Source organism: Gymnodraco acuticeps, unplaced genomic scaffold, assembly GCF_902827175.1.
Source record: "Gymnodraco acuticeps unplaced genomic scaffold, fGymAcu1.1, whole genome shotgun sequence".
Lineage (NCBI taxonomy): Eukaryota > Metazoa > Chordata > Actinopteri > Perciformes > Bathydraconidae > Gymnodraco > Gymnodraco acuticeps.
Window position 1 is genome coordinate 1,500,245 of NW_022991064.1, and position 23,506 is coordinate 1,523,750.

The window sequence follows — 23,506 nt, forward strand, 5'->3', positions numbered from 1 at the left end:
ACCCCAGCTTCCACCCAGCTTCCACCCCAGCTTCCACCCCAGCTTCCACCTCAGCTTCCACCTCAGCTTCCACCCCAGCTTCCACCCAGCTTCCACCCCAGCTTCCACCCCAGCTTCCACCCCAGCTTCCACCCAGCTTCCACCTCAGCTTCCACCCAGCTTCCATCCCAGCTTCCACCCCAGCTTCCACCCAGCTTCCACCTCAGCTTCCACCCCAGCTTCCACCTCAGCTTCCACCTCAGCTTCCACCCCAGCTTCCACCCAGCTTCCACCCCAGCTTCCACCCAGCTTCCACCTCAGCTTCCACCTCAGCTTCCACCCAGCTTCCATCCCAGCTTCCACCCCAGCTTCCACCCAGCTTCCACCTCAGCTTCCACCCCAGCTTCCACCTCAGCTTCCACCTCAGCTTCCACCTCAGCTTCCACCCAGCTTCCACCCCAGCTTCCACCCCAGCTTCCACCCCAGCTTCCACCCCAGCTTCCACCCCAGCTTCCACCCAGCTTCCACCCCAGCTTCCACCCCAGCTTCCACCCCAGCTTCCACCTCAGCTTCCACCCCAGCTTCCACCCAGCTTCCACCCCAGCTTCCACCTCAGCTTCCACCCCAGCTTCCACCTCAGCTTCCACCCCAGCTTCCATACAGCTTCCACCCCAGCTTCCACCCCAGCTTCCACCCCAGCTTCCACCTCAACTTCCACCCCAGCTTCCACCCAGCTTCCATCCCAGCTCCCACCCCAGCTTCCACCTCAGCTTCCACCCCAGCTTCCACCCCAGCTTCCAACCCAGCTTCCATCCCAGCTTCCACCCCAGCTTCCATCCCAGCTTCCACCCCAGCTTCCACCCCAGCTTCCACCCAGCTTCCACCTCAGCTTCCACCCCAACTTCCACCCCCAGCTTCCACCCAGCTTCCACCCCAGCTCCCAACCCAGCTTCCACCCCAGCTTCCACCCCAGCTTCCACCCCAGCTCCCAACCCAGCTTCCACCCCAGCTTCCACCCCAGCTTCCACCCCAGCTTCTACCCCAGCTTCCACCCAGCTTCCACCCCAGCTTCCACCCCAGCTCCCAACCCAGCTTCCACCCCAGCTTCCACCCCAGCTTCCACCCCAGCTTCCACCCCAGCTTCCACCCCAGCTTCCACCTCAGCTTCCACCCAGCTTCCACCCCAGCTTCCACCCAGCTTCCACCTCAGCTTCCACCCCAGCTTCCACCTCAGCTTCCACCTCAGCTTCCACCCCAGCTTCCACCCAGCTTCCACCCCAGCTTCCACCCCAGCTTCCACCCCAGCTTCCACCCAGCTTCCACCTCAGCTTCCACCCAGCTTCCATCCCAGCTTCCACCCCAGCTTCCACCCAGCTTCCACCTCAGCTTCCACCCCAGCTTCCACCTCAGCTTCCACCCTCAGCTTCCACCCCAGCTTCCACCCAGCTTCCACCCCAGCTTCCACCCAGCTTCCACCTCAGCTTCCACCTCAGCTTCCACCCAGCTTCCACCCCAGCTTCCACCCCAGCTTCCACCCAGCTTCCACCTCAGCTTCCACCCCAGCTTCCACCTCAGCTTCCACCTCAGCTTCCACCTCAGCTTCCACCCCAGCTTCCACCCCAGCTTCCACCCCAGCTTCCACCCCAGCTTCCACCCCAGCTTCCACCCCAGCTTCCACCCAGCTTCCACCCCAGCTTCCACCCCAGCTTCCACCTCAGCTTCCACCCCAGCTTCCACCCAGCTTCCACCCCAGCTTCCACCTCAGCTTCCACCCCAGCTTCCACCCCAGCTTCCACCTCAGCTTCCACCCCAGCTTCCATACAGCTTCCACCCCAGCTTCCACCCCAGCTTCCACCCCAGCTTCCACCTCAACTTCCACCCCAGCTTCCACCCAGCTTCCATCCCAGCTCCCACCCCAGCTTCCACCTCAGCTTCCACCCCAGCTTCCACCCCAGCTTCCAACCCAGCTTCCATCCCAGCTTCCACCCCAGCTTCCATCCCAGCTTCCACCCCAGCTTCCCACCCCAGCTTCCACCCAGCTTCCACCTCAGCTTCCACCCCAACTTCCACCCCAGCTTCCACCCAGCTTCCACCCCAGCTTCCACCCCAGCTTCCACCCCAGCTTCCACCCAGCTTCCACCCCAGCTTCCGCCTCAGCTTCCACCCCAGCTTACACCTCAGCTTCCACCCCAGCTTCCACCCCAGCTTCCACCCCAGCTTCCACCCCAGCTTCCACCTCAGCTTCCACCTCAGCTTCCATCCCAGCTTCCACCTCAGCTTCCACCCCAGCTTCCACCCAGCTTCCACCCCAGCTCCACCTGTAGGCTCGGGGGATAGTTATCTAATCATCACTCGATGTTCTTTGTAAATCTGAGTGATGAGGCCCGAGCCTAGATGCCAAACTCAAACTATATGCTGCTTATAATGAACACATTAGGAAACACGTGAGTTGTCTGACTGAACTTCTATTCATGTTCAATTTGGTGTTTTCCACATTAATCATAATTCTGTCATGTTTTTTGACATGTTTGCTCGTCAATACAGATTCAGCTTTCAAAATATATCCACATGAGAGTACATTTGAATGATCTCTTCATTATTACATCTGACACACATCATCTGGTATATGCAAAGCTGAAATCATCATCAACGGCATCCATTGATCGATGCCTGGAGTTTGATTGGTGGCAGGATCTATCGGAGTACATAAATCACAGAGAACAAATCCCCCTTCAACAAGTCCTTAACGCGCCACATATATTCCATGTGACACATAGTCTTATGCTAATTTAAAACGCGATCAATAATCTCCTTGAAGCTGTGAGATTAGGCCTCTTCGTGTACACTGTGATGAAGAGTATGTGTTTGGAGGTGTCCATCGACTTCACATTTCAAACAGTGAATTGAGGTGAAGGAAATACTGCAAACAAGGTTTTTCAGAGGCAGCATCTCTATTCTTTTACTGATCCACTGAGACGCTGTCGGCAGGCTTGACAACGCTCATGAAAGTCAAGTAGGAGTGAGCAGAAAACACAGAAGAAATCCAAGCTTCACTGGTTTTGGCCGTTGTGGATTTTTCGCATTTGAACCCAAGGAACCCACAATATCCTGTCATTTTACCATACGTTGTTGGAAAACTAACTATATACAGTTCTGTCATTGCGCCCTTAGCAAAAATAACGACAGGGGAGAGATATCCTGTAGCAATTGGTTAAAGCAAAGTGAGTATATACAGTACACTTTAACGATCACTGGCGTTGTAAGAAAATATTCAGGAATGTATCACGGCACAGAGTTGTGAATATTTATAGTCTCTTTCCATGTCTGTCTTCCATCTGTAAGCAGAGCAGAAAGACATTTCCAAGCATTGGATCGTTGTCTTTCCTTTTTCTTTGATATTTTCTTGTCAAAAGCATTGTGGTGTAACATTACAATTGACATAGATCCATTTCAAGTCCATGGAACATTGTGCCCCGCATGTATCTTTAAACACAGCTGATGGTGGCATAGTCTAACGGGAAACACACAAATCTTGCTGTAAAACATAAATAACTAAAAAGAAAGAAACCAAATAAGACTCCCCTTCTTCTACCAGGTACAGATTGGTCGGCATTGTTGTGCACGAACTGTGCTGCAATTCATCATCCAGCTGTCGGTGGGTGTCAGTGGAGTCGTGTTACGCTGTAAGGCTCATTTGCTTCGGGTTTATGTCGAAGAAATAAATGGAAAAACGTCAAAACTCCAACCTGTTTTTTGTTTGGTGAAGGTAAGTGTTCCTTCGGGAGAAATTATGAAGTTTGAACTGAACAGCCCAGTTTTCACACACATTTATTTTGTCGCGCTCTATTTACCCTGACAGTCCGTCTGGTTTATAACAATGCAATTTAACAAATGCATTCTCTGCTCGCTGAGATAGAAACCAGCTATCATATTTCCATCATCAAAAGTCATTTCTCCGGTCCATTGGGAAGACAAATCGTGAGCTGGGGATGTTTTGTTTCAAAATCTTCCCTTTTTACATTTGGATATTTTCTTAGAACTTTAATGGAACAGTAACATCAGAGCGACTCGTTTTTTCTTTCTCTTTAGCTGAATTTCCAAATTGGGGAGAATAAGCGTCACGACTCAGTTCTTTGAGACTTCTTCCTCTTTAAGATTTTTTCAAAACTCTGTTGTGGAGATCTGGGTGACTTCTGATTGCAGATCTTGCTGGATCCTCCTGGAGCGAGAGCTGTGAGGGACCCACTCCATGCCTAGTCATGCCGGCTTCTTCCCAGTGGTCGACGGAGCGCACACGGACACCGGCTCCATGGCAGTGTTGCGTCCTCGGGTCTGACTGTGCTGCTCCACGTGGGTTCGACAGGGGAGGCAGAAATCCCTGAAACACCGCTTGAAATTCTCATCCAGAAAGGCATAGAGGACCGGGTTGAGGCTGCTGTTGGTGTATCCCAAGGCGATGCAAAGGTGCCAGGTGGCAATCACGAAGGGGTTCCTGTTGTCGATCTTCACCATAGTCTTCACGATGATGAAGATGTGGATGGGCGTCCAGCAGATGATGAAGGCGGCAACCACCACCAGGACCATTCGGGTGATTCGCCGCATGTTCCGGTCCTTTTCCTTGGAGCCGGAGAGCAGCCGGACGCTCTTCAGACGCAGGATCATGAGGCCGTAACAGATGGTGATGACCAGCACGGGAACCACGAAGGCGAAGATGAAGACGCAGATCTTTGTCACCGTGTCCCAGTACCAGGTGGGGTCAGGAAACTTCAACGTGCACACGGTTTTACCTGAGAAAAGTACAGGTATAATTATAAATGTGTTGACGTAAGGTTATGGTATCTCACAGGTTTTGATAGATACTGGTTTGTGCACTTAAAAAGCTTCATATGCTGTATATATGCCACACCTCCAAAATACTGTGTTTGTGGCTGCTGTACAAATGAAAGAAATCAGGAATATATTTCTGCGGGTGTTTCTGCAATTGCTTCGGACAACCATTAAAACAGAAAATAACTCTAATATCATATTTGGACAAACCTCTTAAATCACGATGGGCAGCGGCATAATGTTATTTAGTTGTACCTTTCACAAGAATGAAGCCTTGTGCACTTCTAGTGTTTCAATCCAGTGTAGATTGGGGCTCCTTTGTGTTAAACGGATAAAGGGCAAACATTTCTGCATTGGTACTTAACATTGACACTTGATTGAAATTATTAATTTGGGGATTTGCTGTAAATGAAAATGTTTAATATGCTATTTTTGAGCCGGTCTGATAATCAGACCATTGTTTGCCCTACCAAGATTACTTACAATTACATTTTCCCAATTCAAGGACTACTTTTTGAAGGAAAGGGGACTTTATTTCAAAGACAATGACCAGTTGGAATACTTTTGGATTATCTTTCAACATTATTTACTGGGGAAGTTGTCAAATGAAGCCAAAAAAGATCCTACTATCCTTGGGAGATTTCAATAGTTTCCTTGGTTTTAAATTATGTTTTTTGGATTCAGCTGACTTAACGTTTTGAAGGTTTTTCCACTCACTCTGAAACGATGAATCATTCAAGGGCCGGACTGGATACATAATCAGTCTTGCTTCTTCTTTGTTTGACATGCACACTCAAATAAAGTTCCCAAGGACTAGAATAAATAATAAATATCCTAATACATTTTAATCCTGCAGGTCAAACATGTTGAAGGTCTTTTCATAGGTGATTCGCAGCTGTCCTCAAGCACTAAAGTGAAGTTTCAGTTATTCATAGGGGTTACCTAATCCTGGAGGACAGTTCAAATGTATATGAAAACTTGCAAAATCCACTTCTTCATGTATTTTCTACATCAACATGTGTCCCCTCTGTGAAAAGAGATTCTAAAAGTTTCAGGAAAAAAGATTCTCTCTCTTTTTGTTCTGATCCATTTCTATAAAAACCTGTCTGAAAATGAGCTGATCAGATTTTGGCCACTTTATGATGTCATAACGATGTTTTGTCTTGTGTAACCATTAGCCAATCAGCAACCAAGGTAACCCCCCCCCCCCACCTTATCACCTGAATCTCCTCCTAGAGCACCATTGTGTTCTTTCTAACCAAATCTCTCTCAGAGGGGCGTGGGGAGGGGCTCCTTATTTTCATCTAAAGTAACGGACAGAGAATCAGCACTTTGGAAACAGGGCTGAAACAGAGGGGGTTATGGGTAATGCTGCAATGATCTGTTTGGTGTTTGGAGCCAAACACTTCAGAGACATGTTTTGTATATATCTGAGACCTATAATATATTGATGAGTAACAGTATGATAGGGGACCTTTAAAGAATAATAATGGGAATGTAACACTATCTCACCATTATCGTTCACTTTAGTCACAGCCATGACCATAATGGGCACCCCAATCGCCGAGGACAAACCCCAGATTAGCACGTTTATCATCTTCGCTTTGACCGGCGTTCGAAACCCGAGCGCCCGGATGGGGTGACACACGGCGACGTATCGGTCCACGCTCATCATGGTGAGGGTGAAGATGCTCGTGAACATGTTGTAGTAGTCGATGGCGATGATGAGCTTGCACAAGACTTCCCCAAAAGGCCAGTTGTTCATGAGGTAGTTGGCGCTCTGGAACGGCAGCGTGCTCGTCGCCAAGGCGTCTGCGAGGGCCAGGTTGAAGATATAGATGTTTGTGGGTGTCTTCATCTTGGTGTATCTGGTTGTGATGAGAGAGGAGAACAAGTGTTTGCAATCAGCAGCGGTGAAAATGAGAGCAGCTGAGTGTTAAAGGCTGTGGGATTTGAAAGTGTTATTCAAAGTGCAGCGTATTTTAATGGATTAGTTTGTTCCCTCGGGCAATAGATCAGCAGCGTACAACTAGATTGTCCTTTCTCTAAATGAGTGATTTGAGATAATTGCTATAACTGGCTTGTTGGCCGTAGATCATGCAGCCTACTAAAGCACCAGAGAGTTGTGAAAGAAAAACTGAGATTCATGTTGTATGTCCTGGACCCTGCTTTAATCATGGGGCTGTGCTTTTCTATCAGTGTGTGAGTCGAATATATGTTTTATCTTGTACTGGAAGAAATAATAATGGCTATCAGCACTGAATTCATTTGGTGCAGCTTTTGCTTATTGAGGTCAGAAATGTTCCTCTGAGGCATAAGGATATTTCACTGAAGCTTCTCTCAACAGAAACTCCTCCTAGATGTGTTCATGAACTTCATTAGAATAAACCCAAAGCCCAATATATCAAAGGATACGTGAATAGATGTTTCTTCTGGTCATTTTTCACAAAGCCAGTAATACGCATATTAAACGCATACAACGCATACAAACGCATATACAGTTTATATTCTTATAATCACTTAGTTTTTTATGTGTATGAAACGTTTTTCAGCATTAACGATGAATTTACAAACCTTCCTATAAAGTTATCGGTTTTAACGGAGCCAAGTCATCTAATGAGAGGCCGACTTTTATGTTAATACAATGCATCTCATTGGTGGATTGGATTCAATGCGTATGACTTGGCAGTGTTGTAGCACTGGAGAGATTAGAGTTAATACCAAAGGTTAGTCTGAGTCTTTTTGAAGGTCTACTTTTGCAAACGACTGCATTTCTACTGGATCTTGCATCAGCCTCAATAAGATGAGGAATATTTTGTAATTGTTTTGCCTGGTCAAGACTACAATTCCAGGGAAGTGACTAAAGCCATTTACGTATACACATATGTACATTATGTTGTGATTGAATGTAAAATGTCCTGCTTCAAATCAAAACACTAAACAAAGATCGTTAAGTGGATTCCATCTTGTTTTGTCTGTATTTGTTTCCTCGTGAGAAACAAGGACAATTCCCATATAGTAAACAAATCACCTCTGCATTGGCTTTTAAATATCTTAGCAGGACATTGGTAAATGGGCTGCAAAAGTGGTCAATTAAGGGCAATCCTCTTTTGTTTTCTGTTGGTGTTTTGAATTATGGAGGTTTCCGATCAATTTGCGAAATCCCAATGCTTACCATGATTCATTTTTAAGTGTGTAATGCAGTGTGGGACTTGCACTGCTGTGGTTTTTGTCTTGACTTGCTCTCAACCTCTCAAAGTCTTGCTATTGACTCGGTCTCGATACCCTTGCTCATTACATTGTGTACAATTAGTAGCATGTCTTAAATTGAGAACATCTGATCCAATCAGGATAGCGTTTAAGCAGATTCGCCAACAAGGCACTATATGGAAGACCTACAATATAAAAAGCAGGAGGTATATTCAGAAATAGAGCAATACAATGTCAATAAAAGCTTGTACATATATGAATAAGAGGTATCTACCTTGTTCTCATGTGACCCTGTTGTGCCAAGTTGTTGTATTTGTGAAAAACGGTCTCTACTCATGCCACACTTGGGTAACAATGTCTTTCATTTGTGCGTAGACGGCTCTGGATTGTTCCCTACTGTACTTAAGGTTTCATGTTACTGTATGTGTTTAGATTTATTTTGATAGTCTTGTCTACCCTCATGTGTCTAAAGTACATTTCCTGCCTTGTCTGTTTTCCCGCTGTTGTGATTATCGTATTGCCTTCACCCGGTGATGTCTGTCTAGTATTTATAGTTCTCGTCTTCCCCTGTCTCGTTGCCAGATTGTCTTGTGCGTTTCCAAGCATTCCAGCGTCATAGTCATTGTCATCGTCCATAGCTACAGTAATATATTCTATTCTATTATGAGAGTTGATGCATTGATGATATATTAGCGACTAAACTCTGTGGGTTGACATTTTGTATAATATAATAAATGAGTGTGATGAGAACGAATCAGAAAATATAATCACATTGATTGCTGATGAAGACTCTCATCGCTTGCACCATAATTCACTGTCACTTAAAAGCGAGTAGTTAAATACACCGTTTATGGGCTGGTTACCTTTAGGAGTGGCAGCTGCAGAATCCATAATATGACTTGTGTTATTGGGACACTAAATGGACCTAAAGCACCATTCGGACGTGATTTATTTCTCTAAGGAAGGTAAGGGGGTTTTAACATAATCCCACTAGGAGCAACGTGCTTGTATTTGAAATTAGATCTCAGTGGGGGGTTTTTATGCATGAAAAGCTGCTTGTCCTTCTACTGTTTTTACTAAGCTGATAGATGCATGCTAACACCGGCATGAAATCAAATTTGAGCCGTGAGGAGAGCAAGAGCCCTTGGAAGCAAATCACATGTGGTGCTGTGCTGTCGGCTACACCAAAGTACTGCTTTTGTCTCTTTAGCCCTGTTCTTTTAGCCAACATTTGTTCACTTTTTGATACATTGGCATCATTAAAAGTATGATGTATTAGCCATTAGCAGTGTAAATGGATCACTGAATTACTTTGATGCAAAGGAAAACTTAAAAAGATGCAGACTCTTGGGGAACCTCTGAAGCCTCTTTTTATATGATTACCGAGTAGATTCATGGGTGATGGATATTGCATCATAGAGTAACATCATCCTGAAGTGTTAGTCACACAGAATATACCAATATGTGTTTCAGGGAGGCTGTGGCTCAGTGGATAGAGTGCTGGACTTCGAATTAGGGGGTAGCAAGTTTGAGTCCCACTGCAGTCAGCATGTCGTTGTGTCCCTGGGCAAGACACTTCACCCCAAATTGCTCCTGTGGGGATTGCCCACAGTAAATCGCTTTGGATAAAAGTGTAATGTAATGTATTTGATGTAAATATGACTCAGAAGTTGAAGGATTTTTTGACTTAAAGGTGGGGTATGTAATTTATTTCAGAAACACTTTTTGTTATATTCCATGGAATGCTCTTAACATCCCGATAGCAATGAATACATTAAATGCTTTGACAATAAATACATAAACAAATATCATCTGTGGAAGCCGTAGTACTGGAAAAAGCACGACTAATCATCTGAGCCGGCCCGGCTAAAGTAACTGGATGGCCTACCTGCCTGTCAGCCTTCCATCTGTGCACAAACTTATCTCGTGCCCTCATTGGTCATGTGCGCGTCCGTGTGTGTTGGAGGAGGGGCTCTGTGAGGAAGTGGCAGATTTTTCCCGGTTGTGTATTTTCAAATTCTAGCGCACTCGAGCTGGTTTCTCCAAAATTACCACCCCCACCTTTAATGCTTTGTCCTGCTGAAAGTCTACCTCTGTAATTTCCAGATGGTAATAATACCATCTTGAATGATGAGTTAAATCACTGAATGTTTAATTCCTCACCTTCTGTAATGTTAATCCCGTCCAAATGGTGTTTGATAATAAATGTCATCAGATACACCTGCGCTTTTTCTGCAAAGTAAAAATCTCTGCCCCCACATGTTGTATGTCTAAGGTCTAGTTAAGTCAATCTGCAACACACGTTCATGTGGCCTTGATTATATAGTACACATTCAGCCTAATTTTCTATTCATTTCCATTAAATCCAACAAAAGGAAATGCCGAAGTCAGCAGCAGATTGCTTTGGTTTTCATTTGACCTCGTAGCCTAATCATAATCCGCTTCATGTATTACATTCGCTGTTTGTGCAAGAAAGCATAATATTACTGTAAGGATTTGAGTTGATGTAAAAATGCGACAGTCAGATAGGAAAATGAAAAGCGTTAGTTCGAGTTTCGTCTTCTGACACAAAATGAATTATGTTGTGATTAAAGCCTTAAAGCCTGGCTTTCTACATGGGCAGAGGATTATGTGCGAACGTGTGTTTATCACCAGAGCCACTTTGATAATTGAAGTGTGATTCAAACAGAAATCTTGTTAGCCTCTCTCGTGATCCGAACTGACAAGATAGTAGTGATGTGTCGGTTTTGAACGAGGCGGCTCGTGCCCGCGAACGAGCCGGTTTTTTTTTTTGCGGAGGGATCTAGATCGGCATGAAGGCACATTATGCAATGTGCACATTATCCCGCGTATTACATGGCCACATTCTCAACAAATTAACGACATGACTCCCAATATTAATTGAAATGCTTTTATGGATTTAGAAAATGATTTTATTGATTTATTGAGTTGTAGGCCTATGTATTTAAATTGACATGCATCCGCTAAGAAAAATAGTCCGTTGTTACTGTTTGAACTAACGTAGCAACGGCAGGAACTGCTTCGAGAGTGTTTTTGAGGAGCTTTTTGTTTACAGATTTGAAAACATCGTTGCTTGCTTTAAAAGTAGCACAATTCATTATGTCAAACTTTGGAAAGTATCTAGATATCCCTGCCCTAATGCCAAAGTAACTGGCAACTGAATATGTGTCGCCGTTTGATGTCTATGTCTGGACCGCTGCGTAAAAAGGAGGGTTTCTGCCCCATTACTTCTCTTCTTACTTCAATAAGAATAAAACACGGAGGAGGGAGATCTCTTTTTCTCCCCCTCTTCTGACAGCCCAGCAGCTGATCTCAGAGCACGCTGCCCTCTCCTGCAAGGGGGCGTGGTCAGCTGCAGCTCACAGAATCATATATATACTTTATATAGATATGGCCCTACAATATATTGTTCAAATATAGCATGATAGGTCCACTTTAAGTAATACAAGACAGAATGATGATGATGATCTCCGCGCTACAGCTGCTCCGTGCATGCATGCAGGTGACATGTAATATCCAAAGATTAGAGACGGTTGGATGCTGCTGTTTTGAGCATTGCAATATATTTATTTTCACTATGTTATTTATTTATGATTATCCTTAGGCTCAGCAAAGATTTGATGTCAGCTGTTGCTGTCTTTTTTTCTATAGCTAATAGTTACTGAAATAGAGCCCTGCTGTTTTGTTAGGGCCTTTTCTTTAAATATAATTTTAAAATGTCGATACAGTAGCCCCTTTTTTAAAATAGTTTTTATAGGTGTTGCTATCTGTTTTGTGTAGCGTGGTTCGACAAGCAAGTCAGTGCATTCATTGGGTGGTATCAGAGAGTTACACGGGTCTGTAAATGCAATGAAAACATTTGGCCACAGCAAATCATTTATATTAAACATGTCATTTTTACTTTTGAATACTTCAGTACAAAGGATGTATTGAATAATTTAAGTGATATATGTGTACACATATAAATCATTAGTCAAAACAGGGCTACATTTGATTGAATTAAAAGGTATAATATGTGGTAAACTGAAGAGCCGTTTGGGAGCCGAAAGAGCCGGCTCTTCTTGGTGAGCAGAGCCAAATGATCCGGCTCACCAAGAAGAGCCGAAATTCCCATCACTACAAGATAGGCTCGCACACAATGATCCCTGCAACTTCATCCCTCCCTTTAGTAATAGCACTACAGCCTACAATTCACACCATCCATTTTTGTAACAATCTTCGGACTAGAAATAAAATGGTTTAAAGGGGAGTAAAAATAATGCAAGTCTGCAGTATTTTACTCAAGGGGTTTGTTTGTGTATAGGAGTCCTGTAAATCATCAAAAATAATTGGAAAAAGAAAAAGGTGGGTGTAGCTTTTATGGCCCCAATATATTATATCAAGATTGTTGGATTATGAGCATGCCAAATAACCAGTGAGCCCTAAAGAAGGCAAACATTGCTATAGGCGGAGGCTCTTTGGTGCCTGTCAGCGACAAAACAGTAAGGCAACAGGACACAGGAGTGGTTTAAATAAACTGGGTTTTTTTATTTACCCAAAAGTCCAAAGAAAACATCATCAATCAATAATTTCTAAAAACTAGGCCGTTAAAAGAGGTCAACAGAAAATACCTAAAATAAACATGGCATCTACTTAACAGGTGATAACTCAACAAACTGACCTGCTGCAATGACAAACCAAGGAACCTATATAGTGGCTTGGCCAAACCAAGTTGAAACCAAGGGATAATTAATAGTAACAGAAAACACAAAGGACACTGACAAAACCCAAATCCCCCTTTGACATGGGAGCAGGTGGTTTGTCCCAATCTGTCCCAATTGGCTCCTTGCAGTATTTATGAGTCCTCAGCCACGCCCTTTGCTAAACCAGGAAGTAACCTCCCCCAACAGCCACAGTACCTCAAGAGACGAAGAAAGTCATTAATGCAAACAAATACTTTCGTTAGCTGTGCTAAAATGTTTGAAGTAATGTCAGATTACAATCCAATAAAGAGTTTAACATTAAATCAAATGTGTGGTGTTAATTGGCATCTTTTATTGCAGCTGCACTGAAGCAAAACTACTGAAGGTGAGGGAGCAGTGTAGTTGGTTTACCCTGTGTGGCTGTGGCCATTACAGTGCCAATCATGCAGGAACCTGTGCTGTGTAGCTCTTTTCAGGATGTGACAATCGCATTGCAAGACTTTAATTTAACACCGAGCAGTGACAGTTGCAAAAACACAGAAACTGTGACAAGAGAACTTGTTTCGGCCCTCCAATCACATCGCTCGTCCTGAGGTTATGTTATGGTTAATTGCTTCGTGTACAATTCCGATAAAGCAGGAAATTCACATCTTCCCTTTTTGCTAGGCTAGGAGAAGCAATTATCTGTCAAGAATGTCCTTCTTCTTGTTGCTGTGAAAAACGGCTTTCACACTTGTCTACTTTCTTCGTTTATGTTTGTATCATGGCAGCGGACCCCCCGCTATGAGGCTGTCATGGCTGTCGAATCTTTTCCTCATCACACAAGTCTTTTAGTGCAACATGAGAAGAAAATGATGGCCCAATTCCAAACCACACCCTACCCACTCCCGCTCCGTGATGGAGTGAACTCTGTCTGCAGTCTCACTCGCAGCTTAACGAGGCTCCCTCCTGTCAGATGGAGGCTTTGGGACCAACTCCACTCTCTCCGGCAGAAACAGGAAATGCCATCATTTTGTATCTCTTGGATTAAAAACAACAATAATAAAACTCAAAACATCTTTAATGGTGTTTCTTTTTTGTTTTAAAATCTGATGTTTATAAGCTTCTTAGTTTTTGAGACAGTCCTTGTAAATATACACAACTTTATAATTAAATGCACACTTTTACCGTTTTCTAGACTAAACACAGGTATATGATCCTGGGTTAAAACAATACGAGGTAACCATGAAGTTATTAACATCTGTTTGACGATATTAAATGTGTATCTTGTGCAGTTTATCAGTAAATGTTTGCACGGAACTATTAGTCAGGTGGATGCAGACTCACTGTTGGAGGGCTTGATAACCCACTCCCCCTCAACACTCGTTGGTTTGGAACAGCACTTGTGGCGGACCCTCCGCGAACGTGCAAACGGAGGGGTAGTGTGTAGTGTGTAGGGGTAGTGGTGTGTAGGGGTAGTGTGTAGGGGTAGGGGTAGTGTGTGTAGGGGTAGTGTGTAAGGGTAGTGCATAGGGGTATTGTGTAGGGGTAGTGGTGTGTAAGGGTAGTGCATAGGGGTATTGTGTAGGGGTAGTGGTGTGTAAGGGTAGTGTGTAGGGGTAGGGTGTAGGGGTAGTGTGTAGGGGTAGTGTGTAGGGGTAGTGTGTAGGGGTAGTGTGTAGGGGTAGTGTGTAGGGGTAGTGTGTAGGGGTAGTGTGTAGGGGTAGTGTGTAGGGGTAGTGGTGTGTAGGGGTAGTGTGTAGGGGTAGTGGGTAGGGGTAGTGTGTAGGGGTAGTGTGTAGGGGTAGTGGTGTGTAGGGGTAGTGGGTAGGGGTAGTGGGCAGGGGGTAGTTTGGAATTGGGCCAAAGTCTCAAAGCAGCACGACCTCAAACTAGCTGTGATGTTTAGCGTCTACTTATGGCAGCAAGTATTGACCATTGTGACCTCTTGGGTTTTGTAGACCGTGTCAATGATTGTTGTACCTGTAAACCATAGACAGATTGCCATTGATTACCGGTTGGTCATGTAGCTTGTCGTTGATGATGCAAGCTCGGCAAATTTTAAATCCCATATAACTATCAAAGGTATAAAATATGCTTTACTAATGGATCTATAGAGCTGTGAAGGCAGTTAACGTAAGAAGAAAACTCAGCAAAAAATACCTGATACATCAGTTAGTCAAATTATTGCAATGTGTGTAAAGACGTGAACTTTCCTACCGAGCTGTTTTTAAAAATGCATTGCAGCCGAGCCATTTTTTTTAGTAAGATTGTTCATCTGTTCAGACAATGGCTAACAATGAAATGAATACATTCAATAAAACTGATTCTTGTATTCAAGTCTTGACAAGATTACTAGCTAGCTAACAAAAGTAAAGAATGAAAGGGGAAATAAGGGTGCTTAACAGAAATCACTGTTGGCTATCTGCTACATTTTACCATAAAGGTAAATCAACCACTGTACAGTATATTTTGTATCTATTGTACACTTCTGTAACATTCACTGTATTCAACTCAGTAGCTAGCCAACAAAGATAGCTGGCTGAAGATAATTAAAAGTAAACAGACAGTTGAACAATTAAAAGAAAATGTGATGGATAGGAAGAGATGTAAACACTTTGATTGGTGGCCCTAATAACGAATAATGGTGTGTTTTTCAGAGCACAATGGAGGCAAATGGACTTGTGTTGTCCATGAAATTTTCTAGATGGCCTGTGTAGGATGTATTGTATGTTTTGCACGAACGAACCAAACACAAATCTCCTAATTAGCGCAAGCAAGCTAATATATTGTTGTATCGTTAGCTGGACGATTAAAAAAGCTTTTACAGCTAAAGTGGTACATAGGTTGGATTTTTATACAAGCTTATGTATGAATACTTTACCTTTTGACTTAAATTGTTCTGCTATTTGTAATTTGTGGAGCAGCACACAGATGCACACTCAGCTACAGAGATTAGAGATTAGCTTTGACATCAGTCCTGATCTTTTCTCTCTACACCACTCGATGTTACACTTCCATGTGTAACAACATCAATCCTTTCTTTGTCGTGCTTGACTCTGCTGTGTTTTCAGGGCTGAAGGCTAACACACACACACACACACACACACACACACACACACACACACACACACACACACACTCTGAAACGCTGCTGGGGGAGATGGAAAAGACACTGCGGCCATGTTGACTCAGCCCAGGAAATAAACAGACACACACACACACACACACACACACACACACACACCATGTATACATCACTTCAGGGGACATTACATTGACTTACATGCATTTCCTGGAGACTTATCCTAACCTTAACCATAACCAACACATGCCTAACCCTAACCCTTACTCTAACCCTAATCCTAAACCTAACCAAGTCTTCACCCTAAAATTAATGATTCCCCTCATGGGGACCTCCATTTTGTCCACATAAGGGAGGCGAGTCCCCACACGTGACTGTGTAAACAGATTTAGGTCCCCACAAGTATAGTAATGCTAGGCCACACACACACACACACACGATCTATGCTCATCCAGCTTTTCCACTCTCTTTTCCACAGTGCCTTATGTAATTCCAGTTGGTGAATATATCATTGATTTCCTCTGAAAGTATTCAGTCAGCCTGGTTTTTGCAGAGTAAGCATTACCAGCAACTGCCAATTACATGTGCACGTACTCTGGGATAATGACACTTTTTTTCTCATTTCTCCCAAGGAGGGCTTTTACTCTTCGCTGCAGTGAATCCACCTCAGAGGTAGAATTAGTGACGCCTCCTCAGAGGAGACTTTTTATTCTCAGAGAAGAAGAGAACGACAGACTTCATCTCTCATGCTGCCCAATGCTATGATATTTTCAGCCAAATTCCCAGTCCCTGACAAAAAGAAAATGTCTTCCTCAAGCTGTGTTGACTCAATCTGTAGATTTATCCTTCCGTCTTCCCCAAAATATAATATTACACGATTATATTATACTGCATTATCTTATATCATATTATACTTACAGAATATTTACAGTATGAGCATCCTGTCTGAATTCATACAGTAGGCTTCTTAATAGCCACCTTTTAGTTTATCTGAAATAATATTTATTCCACAATAACTCCTGCTGACTTCCAGGATATTCCATCACAATCCAAATATAACGGGATGTAATTCAATGTCATGTGATCTTATATGGTCCGAAATCTGTTGCTTCTCTGCAATCTGACCCACAAATAAAAATGCAATAATGTCTCAAATACTAGATTGTAGAATTGCAGTTATATTATAGCCTACACACTGTTCTGCTTTCTGCACTGACCTCAGCAGCTGTTCTCACTGTAAACATCGCCTCACAATGAAAGCAGTTATATTAAAAAAAAAAATAGCCTAACATCCAGGGGAGATGTGATTAGTGAGTAAACAAACGGTAAAGGGCAGACAGTCTGATGCACATTTGATCATCTTAAATAACTTATAATCACAACGGGAACAGTTTGCAGAGCTGTGCTTCGTTGACATAAGTCCAGCCATGCGTCACGCCTCTTTTAAACATCACTGTTGGCTGAAATCGTCTCCGGAGAATACTTCAGTGTACCCTCGATAATCGACATCCGTTTCCGGGTCGCTGCCGGAGAACCTGGGAGTCTGGGATGCGACAATTATAGAAATGCCCAAACGGCTCATTTCGGAGGCGTCTGCTTGACGCCGGGACGACCGGCTGCCCTCCCCGACAGGCGCACGGACGCGAGGGCCCGCTCATCACTGCGCACGCATCTGTGACCGCAGTTTTAATTATTGTTGTTATTTGCATCCCTGAACATTAATGGTTAAAGGACGGGATCTTTGAATGTATACAAGGTTATCTGAGTTATATTTATGATGTATAAATCCGGCCCTGTGGAAACCCAGGCCTGCTAGGTCATTGTTGACATTGGAAAGAGTTGCTAGAAAAAACACATCTAGACTCAAGGTTCTCCAGCAATGTCAACCACATCTCAGTCTACCTTGACAAATGGAGTCTGCTCAGTTGCCATGCCGATAACTCAGTTGCCTTGTGGAAATGTAGCCATGTTTCAACAACTTTTTTTGGGAGGGGGTTCTATTAGGAAGCCCCCACACACTCCCCCTGAAACGCCTCCATTGAACTCCTTTGTTTACGTCCAGAACATTGTGACATCACTATGTAACACTCATGCTGCTATTGGCTAGAGCTCCAACACATTACGTGATAGGCTAAGGGGCGGGACATCTCTAAGCGGTTGAGCAATCACAACAGAGCCGGCCAGCTAACCAATCAGAGCAGACAGGGCTCTGGTTTCAGACAGAGGGTGAAAAGAGGTGCTGCAGCTCAGGCAGTATGAGAAAAATAAAGAGCTTTTATAATTTGTTTAATGCATGCTTCTTAGGTAATATTATACTTTCTTTGGCTCTTTTCTTGCTGCAACAAACACATTTCCCCTCTGTGGGACGAATACAGGGATTCTGATTCTCAACATTAACGCATGGAGACATGTCCCAGCTGAGGCACTACATACAAATATGAACCTGAAAATAAGCAGAATAGGGCCCGTGGTAAAGATAACAAGCCTCCTTTATGTCGATTATTGTTCCATGCATCACAGGAAGTTTTAAAAAGCTACAGAAAAATGAACGAGGACTTGAAGTCAAGTGTTTACCCAGCTTTCTTTCTAGATTCCAGCACTGGATTCTTGTTTCTTCAAGTTTGCTCCCCTCAGAGTTTGCAGATGTTCCACAGGAGGTTATATATCTTGTCTTGGATAGTTAATGCTCTCAGTCTTTTCTCTCCTCACTCACAAAAACACTCGCTGGAGGAAGACTGGCTGTTTGATTCACTGCCTTCGCCCCGAGCTCCCACCCATCTCCTCTCTGCGTCCTTCTTATTTCCCTCAGTGCCTTCTTTTACTTGTCTTTCGCCTTGTTTGGCCAATCATTTGAACTCCAAACTCCTGTATGCAAATTATAGGCAGTGTTGTAAATATTTATGACTTTTTTCTTGGTTTAATAGCCAGAACTTCCAGCTTGCTTGTGGCTTTTTCAATATTCAGCTCCATCTTTTGTGTGTTCTCTCTCTGTTTCTCCATGTCATTGCATATATTGAAGGAACCATTTAGATTTTATATCTTATATCGTGTACATTTTAGCCTGTAGTGTCATGCTGTTTTATTCTGTTTGATATATAACTCGGCAAGAAGCTCAAAACACAACAGAAATCCAGGGGACACTAAAAAGTGACGCACACAGCTGGGACCGGAGCACTTGGTGACGTTCGGGGATTATAAAGCTGGCCAACTATCACCTTTTAGTGTCCCCTGGTTTCCGTTGTGTTCGGAGCTTCTCGCAGCGTTTCCTTTATGCTCTTTTACTAAATGCTGCATGTGTGGTCAAGTTGGTGAAGATGCTTCTTGTGTTTAGGCACATTTGTGTTTTTATATTTGCATCGTTTTTGAAGCTGCAGCGCGTTTCTCCTAATGGAAGAGTTTTGGGCCGTTGTAGCAGATTTGCACCTGTCGGCCACTGCAGATTTATCCTGTAGTGTCTCGCTCGTGGGCTGTTTATCCCCCTCTGCTTTTCCTTCTGAAATTACCTGCTTGTTTAATTTGCCAGCCCAGCTGCAGCAATTACTGCTTCAGGTGATACTTTGGTTGGAAACACGTATACAGAGAGTGTTTGAGATTAGTATAATTAACACGATGAGAGCCTCTATCGGCAAAGCGGCTTTTTTCCTGATAAGCATACAAGTTAGGTCTGGATGGCTTCTGGGGAAATGACAGGGTGGGTTTTATCTGGTGTCAATGTGAGTTGTGATGCTTTTAGAGCTGAAGGGGAAACTGTGACCTCAGACTGACTATTATACTGAACACATGCCCTAGTGCACAACATCCGTTCAGCCTTTTGGCCTTAAATACCTTAGTTTACATATTTAAACACTAAAATATGTTGTTTTAAGCAAACACACTCTAAACCCAGCTGATTCTGGGACTGCCACCAACCCTTTTAGAAAAAATGTTGTTCCTCCATGTAGAAATAATGAAAGAACAATTTCATGCTTTATGCAGGGTACCTTGTTAGGGATGCAGGCAGTTCACACACAATGCAGACAGGTTTGCATGCAAGCATAGCTCCACCTTCTCCATCACCCTCATAGAGACTGATGTGCATGCAACCAGCTGTCTATGGGGAAACTAATGCTATTGCAACATTTAAGAAAGACCCCATACTGATCCTAGGGCTTTACATAATGCATATTCTTGTTATTCTTGTTTATAGACTAATTTCTTTGAGCAAATGGTGGTTGAAAATGTCACTTCCTCATGGCGTCAAGCCAGAGCTGCAATGATTGGTCGATAGACCTCGAAATAAAAGATACATTTGAATGCAACAAATTGCTTACATTTACAGAACATGGAAATCTGTCTCCGGCACTTTTCTCACCAGCACAACATACACAAACAAATGTGCATCTTAAACTCCCAAAAGTGACTATGGCAGTTAGACTATTATGACACTATGAGTGCTTTTGGGTGAATTTCCCATATAATATTGCTCATCATATTCATACTGGTGCTTTAAATCAAGTTCAATGCTTTCAATGCCAAACCTTGCACCCTGTACATGACCAGAACGATTCAAATTACTTTAATGTCCTTTACATTTACATAAAATGAAAATGTGGCTTTGGCTGCAAAAAAACACTATGCTTCACACACAATAAACAAACAATGTTCATCCTAAAGTCTAAAAGTGACTAAGTTGCATCATAACGACACCAAAATGAGTTATTGTGGGTTACATTTCCAATTAAATCTTGCTTTATCAGAGTCATACTGGTGCTTTTAAATAAGCAGTGCCTGTATTAACATACAGTGTGTATTACCTGACTACCCCGTACATCACCAGCACGTTTCCCAGCAGCCCCACCACGCAGATCACGGAGTACAGAGCCGTGATGGAGATGGCGATGATCAGCCCCGCGGCGCTGCGAGCCCCGGGAACCGGAGCATCGGTGTCGTTGTTGGGCAGGAAACCCTCGTCCGGGAAGGTGACATTGTAGGGGATGACGGAGTAAAGGTCGGCCAGGGAAAGCTGCGCCCCGGGGACCGTGTAGGGCTCCATGCTGATGAAAACTTACTTTCACAATTAAAAAGAAAGAGGGAAGGTCCGAAAAAGCGGAGGAGTTTCCCCCAAACAATTGTAGAAGAGAGGCTGTGCGTAAAAAGGGTTGAGATGGTTCCCAGTGTTTCTATCCAGATAGAGAGGCAGGTCAGTTCAGAGTGTGAGTGTGTGTGTGAGTGAGTGTGTGTGCGTGTGTGTGTTCACCTCTTATACTACCCGAGACCCCCACCGCATTTTATACCTGCGCATCAACGTCAAAGCTGCGCGTTTATGTGCATCAAATTGGGAATGGCGAGCGAGTGTTAGAGTCATCGGGTGGGGGTTATCTGGCGAGAGACTTCATGCAAGAATATCGCGTTTCATTTGTTATGCAATTTTGAGAGTATTCTGCTTCCATTACATCTCGTCAAAATCCTAATTTAGGAGTTTATTTTCCTAACTTTGTCTATTTGTTGCTTTAGATGAGTCCTAAATCCCCCCCCAAAGAAAATGTCTTAAATAATAACGACTAGCGCCCCTACCCCCAATGTATTGATAACATTGGGTTGGGGAAACAAGCCTTGTATTTGGTAGCTTGTTCAAGTGAAATAGATCTTTGGAAACCAGCCAAGAAGAAGACACTTTGAACTCCAAAACAAAAACTTTCAAAAGGTTTTTGAACCTGCACGGAGCAATTACACCGTTGATTTGTGTTGTGCATTCGGTCTGCATAATGTGCACGTTCTTCTTCCCCCTTTGGAGGATGCATCTAGTCTTTTTATCTACCCTCTGTCTCTTTGTTGTATTTCTTCCTTTAATTCATACTTTGTCAGCACCATTGTTAGCGAAGTAGCCAAAGAAGCTCCATTAATCATGCAGTTTTGATTTGTCACACGTGTGAGAAGAGGGCAAAGGGAACAGGGTTTTGTGATTCTGCAACAGGTCTTTAGTGGAAAGACACAGCAGGAGACAAATAGGGAACAAGCCCATATTAGCAAATGCACTCAAGAATAGACGAGGCAGGGAACATGGACATCAAGACGTCTCTTGATGTCCATGTTCCCTGCCTCGTCTATGCTTGTCCATGTCACCTGCCTGTTCCCGTCTGTACGTTTGTTCTTGTCGTGCTCCCCAGTTTTGTTTTTGTTAAGTAGTTTCTTGTTTTTCCCTGTCTTCGTTTTACCCTGGCAGGTAACATAGACGAGGAGAGACGAAAGGTAGCATGGACATGGAAAGACGACGAACAGACATGGAGCACAGGGGAAGACAAGACTAAATACACAGAAGGGTAATCACAGGACAAGACACAGCTGGGCAGGGGAGGCAGAAACACAAGGGCAGCAGGTGAACACAATCAGACAATCAGAAACACTAGGGAAGGCAAACACAGGAAGTAGGACCAGACAAGACAAAAGGATGAAAACATTTCAAAATAAAAGGTGGAAAATTAAAACCACATAAATCCAAAACCATGACAAATACGTTTTCTCATCTTAACGCCCCATGCATTATACCATCTAAATGACATAGTTTTAACATGAATTAAGAAAAATTCCAACGGATGCTTTTGCTACATTTCCATTTCTGAATGTGTTTCGTTCGAGGAAGTTTTGCCCATTAGCTAAATGTTTGGGGTTGTCATAGACTTTGAGGACACTACACTTGAGATGTTGTTTTCATGCCACAATGTCAACAAAGCAGCCGCCTCCGGTAAAGTGAAGAAGAGCAGGCTGGTTACCTCAAATGCAAAAACACAAATAATGAAGTCATTATTATTCCTTTATTTTTTCAAAGGGTTGAAATATATGAAAAAGACGACATTAGAAGAAACATCTTCACTACCCTGTCAACACGTGCAGAGCGTTTGCTAAAATATTCCAGACTCCAATGTATTGGGAATAATAGAATAGCATATCAACGTTCATTTTAAAGTCATTATTGGTTATATACTATTTAACATGTTTTCCTTGTGATGATTTAACACACAAAACAAACAGAAACATCTTTCATTTTTAAAGACGACCAACAGAAATAGAGAGTTATACAACAACACTAATTCTCTTTTACTTGACATTCATCGTATTTCTTTACATTTTATTCTCGTCAGTGCACATCCAATTAAAAACAGCCTTTGCCAGCCGTCTCTCATTAGCTGCTAACAGAGTGTCTCAACACATCACAACTCATTCACTCTCTGTCTTGAGGGTTGATCAAGGTGAGCATGGAGTTCAGTCGGAGCAGCGAATTGAGGATTGTCTCTCGGTCGGACAAAAGCTAAATCGATCCTGAACGTTCTCCACCGGCTCATCCACACGTATCCAAAGTGCCTCCTGGGAAATGAAATGCTTAGCAGACATTTACTTCCTCTGCTTGAAACCACAGGTATCATTAGGAGCCTCAGATCAATCACCTAACCCCTCCACACACACACACACACACACACACACACACACACACACACACACACACACACACACACACACACACACACACCCTTTTCATCCTCACATGCAGCCTCTCCATTGTCCACAACGCTTCACCTCCCTTCTCAGCCCCTCTGAAGATATACCACCTCAGTTCTCAATTACTTCTACGAGGAAAAATGTATTTTCCAAACTCTGAATAATTATGCTCTGTATTTTACTTTGGTTTGACAATCCATACGTTATTTTAGTCAATATGTATTTTCTGTAAAAGCTGCACAACAATAGG

General features: G+C 43.5%; 1 protein-coding gene across 1 annotated transcript; it reads right to left on the bottom strand.

Annotated features, from left to right (window-relative positions):
* Positions 1–2,387: 2,387 nt before the first annotated feature.
* oprd1a (opioid receptor, delta 1a) lies at positions 2,388–20,980 on the bottom strand. The gene is made up of 3 exons (XM_034236698.1): positions 20,577–20,980; positions 6,319–6,674; positions 2,388–4,766 (listed from the first exon to the last, which is right to left on the bottom strand). The coding sequence occupies exons 1-3, from the start codon at positions 20,813–20,815 to the stop codon at positions 4,237–4,239; spliced, it is 1,125 nt and encodes a 374-aa protein (XP_034092589.1). The 5' UTR covers positions 20,816–20,980; the 3' UTR covers positions 2,388–4,236.
* Between the last annotated feature and the right edge of the window lie 2,526 nt (positions 20,981–23,506).